The 5917-nt window shown below is 36.1% G+C and overlaps 1 protein-coding gene and 1 long non-coding RNA gene across 2 annotated transcripts in view; one reads left to right on the top strand and one right to left on the bottom strand.

Moving 5' to 3' along the window:
- The window catches only part of LOC106871182 (large neutral amino acids transporter small subunit 1-like), a 91112-nt gene that overhangs the window by 38305 nt on the left and 46890 nt on the right, over positions 1-5917 (bottom strand). The window contains 1 exon segment of the mRNA XM_014917516.2: positions 3769-3896. Within this exon segment, the coding sequence (XP_014773002.1) occupies positions 3769-3896 (128 nt within the window).
- The window catches only part of LOC106871183 (uncharacterized), a 62877-nt gene that overhangs the window by 30410 nt on the left and 26550 nt on the right, over positions 1-5917 (top strand). The window lies entirely within an intron of this gene.

The raw sequence follows: 5917 nt of genomic DNA, 5'->3' as shown, positions 1-5917 counted from the left end.
TGGGTCTTCTCACGTACTGCATATTTCCAAAGGTCTCGGTCATTAGTCATTGCTTCGGTGAGGCCTAATGTTCAAAGGTATGTGCTTCACCACCTCATCCCAGGTCTTCCTGGGTCTACCTCTTCCACAGGTTCCCTCAACTGCTAGGGTGTGGCACTTTTTCACACAGCTATCCTCATCCATTCTTGCCACATGACCATACCAGCGCAATCGTCTCTCTTGCACACCACAACTGATGCTTCTTAGGTCCAACTTTTCTCTCAAGGTACTTACACTCTGTCGAGTATGCACACTGACATTACACATCCATTGGAGCAGACTGGATTCATTTCTTGCAAGTTTACGGCCCATGTTTCACTGCCATGTAACATGGCTGCTTGTACACATGCGTCATACAGTCTGCCTTTTTACTCCGAGCGAGAGGTCCTTTGTCACTATCAGAGGTAAGAGCTCTCAGCTATTCTTATTCTAGTAGCTACACTTTCAGCGCACCCTCCCCCGCTTACTGACTTGGTCACCTAGGTAACGGAAGCTATCAACTACTTGTAGTTTTTTTCTCTGGAACGTAAATATATATATATATAAATTTAGATTCAAAATTGAATGTGGCACTTAAGTTTAGGCACCAGAATATAGTATGGTATTATCCAAACAATTCCAAAAACAAGGTGATCAAAAATCAAAAAAAGGCAACACGGATTTTAAAGGTTATTGCAGTACGCATGTTTCATGCTACTCCATTTATTTAAGTAATGTGTGCATTACATTAAATGTAAAATGCAGAGCAATCTTCAGCTGCACAAAGATACAGAAAATTTACTGAAATTTTCTTTCAGCAGAATTGACATATTTACTGTCGTGACAACATTTAAAATCTAAGTGGGAAAGAAGAATACATAAAAAAAACCATCTTGACATAGTCAAAGCTAGAATTAATTACTAGCCTGCTAGCCTTGGTTATGTCAAGATGGCTTTTTTTTTAATGTAATCTTCTTCCCACTTGGATTTTAAATGTTGGCACAACAGTTATATGTCCATTCTGCTGAAATAAATTTACAAAATTCAATACAAATATAAAATAAGAATAAAATAAAAATTAAAAATGAAAAAAAATGAAAATATAAAAATATAAAGCACATTAAAAAAAGTATATAAAACCATATAAATAGTTATAAAAACTCCAATATACATGCCTATGCATGTATACATTACCATACACAGTAATACATGGATACAAAAACATTATATACATATATATACACATATATATACATATGTGTGTGTGTGTGTGTGTGTGTGTGTGTGCGTGTGCGCGCACACAAAGAAACAGGCTTGGAGATGCCATTATGAAAGACTGCTGAATGTGGAGAATGAATGGGAGGAGAAGAGTCTGCCAAAGGTTGACCCAACTGGGGGACGAGCAATCTGAATTGATAGTTCCCAGGTAGATAAACCAATTAAGGGTATGAAGAATCAGTGCTTAAAATATCTGGCGGTGTGGGTTATGGTCTTGTTACCTGCATCGTAAATCAGATAGTTCATGAAGGGGTCATACCCAATGACTAATGTAGCAGCACCATAGTCAATTGCTACAAGGGTAAAGGTAATGCTTTAGATAGAAATAACTACAGGGGTATCAGATTATTGGATCAAGTGATGAAAGTTACAGAGAGGGTCATAGCCCAACTAATTAGGGAGATAGTTAGCCTAAATGAGATGCAGTTTGGGTTCGTGCCAGGGAGAAGCACCAATGATGCTATATTTATGGTAAGGCAACTGCAGGAGAAATACCTAGCGAAAGATAAACCTCTGTACTTGGCTTTTGTTGACTTGGAGAAAGCCTTTGACAGGATCCCCCGATCCCTTATCTGGTGGTCAATGTGGAAACTGGTAATAGATGAGTGGCTGGTAAGAGCTGTACAAGCTCTGTACAGGGACGCTGTCAGTAAGGTGAGGGTTGGCAACGATTACAATGAAGAATTCCGAGTAGAAGTAGGGGTTCACCAAGGATCTGTCCTCAGCCCCCTCTTATTCATCATAGTCCTCCAGGCAATAACAGAGGAATTCAAAACAGGCTGCCCCTGGGAGCTCCTCTATGCTGATGACCTTGCTGGCTGATAACCTTGCCAGAACTAGAGATGAAGTTTATGGTGTGCAAGTAAAGTCTAGAATCGAAGGGCCTTAGGTTTAACCTAGTAAAAACCAAAGTCTTAGTAAGTAGGAAGGCTGTCAAATCACAAACCCCTTCAGGTAGATAGATGACCCTGCTTGATCTGTAGAAAAGGTGTGGATAGAAACTACATATGATGTACTCAGTATAAACTATGGATACATAAAAGGTGCAGCAATATCAAAGGAAGGTTAACCGGGAAAATAGTTTTTGTGTGTGGCAGATGCACTGGGGCAATAAACACTGAAGATGTACAGAAAACAGATTCTATCACATGCTAAGGGGAGAAACTAGAAGTAGTTAATAGCTTCTGGTACATAGGTGACCAAGTCAGTAGTGGGGTTGGTTGCTCTGAGAGTATAGCGACAAGAGTAAGAAGAGCCTGGGCAAAGTTCAGGGAGCTCCTACCTCTGCTGGCAACTAAGGGCCTCTCACTCGGTGAAAAGTAGACTGTATGATGCATGTATGCGAACTGCCATATTACACGGCAATGAAACATGAGTCATGAATGCTGAGGACATGCATAGGCTTGAAAGAAATGAAGCTGGTATGATCAGCTGGATGTATAATGTCAGTGTGCATACACGATGGAGTGTAAGTACCCTGAGAGAAAAGTTGAGCATAAGAAGCATGAAATGTGTTATGCAAGAGGCAACTGCGCTGGTATGGTCATGTATGAATGAAGACAGCTGTGTGAAGTGCCACTCCCTAACTGTATAAGGAACCTGCATAAGAGATTATTTTTTTGCCTGATGTAATAATTCTATTCATGAATAAAAAAGATAGTTTGAAACAGCTGTAGTGACTGAACCAATTTCCATCTATTTTTATATAATTATATATATATATATATATATATATATATATATATGACACACCTATTTGTGTATGTATGTACACACACACACACATATATATATATATACACACAATCACTGTTGCGACCTCTATCATCACCACCATTATATAAAAACTGACTTCTATGCTGGCCAAATGGTGAAATGGTTTGACAGGATCTGACAAGTCAGAGGATTGCACCATACTCCGGTGATGAGTTTGGTACAATTTCTACAGCTGGATGCCCTCTCTAACAACAACCACTTTACAAAGTAGTATACTGGGTGCTTTTTTTCATGGAACTAGTAATAGTTCTAAAAGGGTTTAATTCCAGTGAGCTCATAGTAAATATTGCTCCAGTGCATCTGTTATGTACAAAGTTTATTTTTTCTGTTAGTCTATCTGTGATTTTATTAAATTTCTTGTGAGTCCATTGTTTATATTGTGTAGTTTATACATGCTACTATGCTTTCAAAACCTTCCCGAATTAACATCCCTTATTTGAAAACAGTTTAGGTCTGGTGACAGAATGAGCACCTAACCATATCTTGCTTTAAATGACTCCCTGTCCAAACTTATGTTAACATGGTAGAATAGATGTTAAACAAATGAATGAAAAGTATTCATATATTTATAAATTTAGAATTCATAAGAAAAGTTGATTAAGTACACTACACAGAAATACAAAGTCAACAAAATTTAGAATAAGTTACCACACAAAGTATGAATTTGTAACAAGTAAAACAATTCGAAGTACTTACCACAGCTACAGCAGTAGACTTGAGCATTTCAAAAGGTGACAAAACTCCAAGATAAGCAATATTTGCAATGAGATAGACAGTAATTACAAGACTCATTGAGATGAAGATTGCCAATGGGAGGTTTCTATAAGAAAAGATATAAGTTTTTAATTATCTTATTGAATCTTATTTGATGAAATATTTTTAAAAATCTTACATTTGTAAATTTAATTCAGTTTCTTGTTAAATTTTTAAAAAAAGAAAATTTATTTTAAATTATTTAAAATTGTATTTTATTAAACTTCATAAGAGATTACTTTTAGCTGAAAATGTGTATATGAGTGCGTGTATATTTACGCATGAAGTAGAGAGGAGCAGAAATTATCATATGATAGAGATACAAGTCAGATATTTCTAAAGGATTCAGTTGAGATTCACTGAAAAATAAAATATTTTGTAATTTTTTAAAATTAAGTTTGAATTTAGATTTATAAATACTTACAAAAAATTATCAAATCAAATCAAGGTTTTGATTTTGCCCTGCCATTTACATAGTTAGGAATATATCAACTCGGTCAGTCTATAATAGACTGAAAACACTGAAGAAAAAAGTCAAGCTGAATGAAATATGAATGTATCCATTCTCAATATATTCTCACAAACCTGAACATAAATATGCTGATCACTGCTGATTTCTGTCATTAGAGATCATGTATCAAACGTTAAACATATAGCTATGGTTATTTAATTACTTTGAAATAGTATTAATGATAACTATATCTGAACCTCAAAAGATGAACAGATCAAAGAAGTAGGTTCTTTCCATAACATAATCAATATCAAAAACCTCTTTTAGGAATGGCAATATTAATAAGGCAGTGAGCTGGCAGAACCATTAGTTCACCAAACTTAGAGGCTTTTCATGTTTCCACAATCTGAGTTCAAATACAGCTGACGTCGACTTTGTCTTTCATTCTCTTGGGGTTGATAACATAAGCACCAGTCAAGCATTGGGGTTGATGTAATCAACTAGATCTTTTCCTTAAAATTTCAGGTCTTTCATAGAAAGGAATATTAATAAGCTGGTGAGCAGAATCGTTAGCATGCTGGGCAAAACGCTTTGTGGTATTTCATCCTTCTTCACATTCTGAGTTCAAATTCTGCTGAGGTTGGCTTTGCATTTTATCCTTTCGGTGTTGATGAAATAAGTACCAGTTACGCACTGGGGTCAATGTAATCAACTTACTCACTCCCTCCTTCAAAATTTCAGGCCTTGCACGAAAACTTGAAACCAAAATTAATAGGCTTTTTTCAGTTTTCAAGAGAGAAGGAAAACACTGACTTTTTGGAAAGCAATATTCAAAGAAAAACTTAACATAATCTATTTATTACTAATGCTCAATGGTTAAGGTGTTGGACTCACAACTGGAAGGTTGTGGTTTCAATGTTGAAACTAGATAGCATGTTGTGCCCCTGCACAGGCATTTCATTCCATGTTATCCCAGTCCATTCAGCTGAAATGCATGCCAGAAGCAACTGGGGGCTAATCCTGTGACAAAAGGGGAGGTGAGAATCTTATGTATTTCATTGCTTAGACATTTCAAGAACTGGGAAATGTTCTGGGCTAATGAACTTATCGGCTCAATTTCTGCAAAAAATCCCAGACCAACCTCCTACACCCGGATATGTCTCCAACAGCAATAACTCTTTGCTAGATTGGGCTACGGTGCCCCATATATAACTAAAAGACTTCATCAGGTGGCGCTATTGAGTTAGGCATGACCTGGACCTATACTGGCCAAAACCTATCAAAGTTATCAAAGTTTTATATATATATGTATATATATATATATATATATGTATATATTTTATATATATACACACACATATAGTATATATTTTATATATATACACACACATATAGTATATATTTTCTGTAAGAAAATAACGATGCTAGGTTGCGTGCCGTCGATTATTCTTTCACCCTCTTGGATGATGTGTGTGTTTTGCTAATAATAGTATTGGTGATGGCAATAATGCGACCCTGATGAGATGGAGTATCCAGAAATTTGTAATATGTTGTAATTTGTTACAATATTTTACGAGACATCTTATGATGTGGTTTATTTTTCCGGGATACCCTATTGAAATGTGCATAGGTTTGGCTTAT

Source organism: Octopus bimaculoides, chromosome 16 (genome assembly GCF_001194135.2).
Source record: "Octopus bimaculoides isolate UCB-OBI-ISO-001 chromosome 16, ASM119413v2, whole genome shotgun sequence".
Lineage (NCBI taxonomy): Eukaryota > Metazoa > Mollusca > Cephalopoda > Octopoda > Octopodidae > Octopus > Octopus bimaculoides.
Note: the sequence above shows the minus strand (reverse complement) of the source record. Positions and strands in the feature narration are given on the sequence as shown.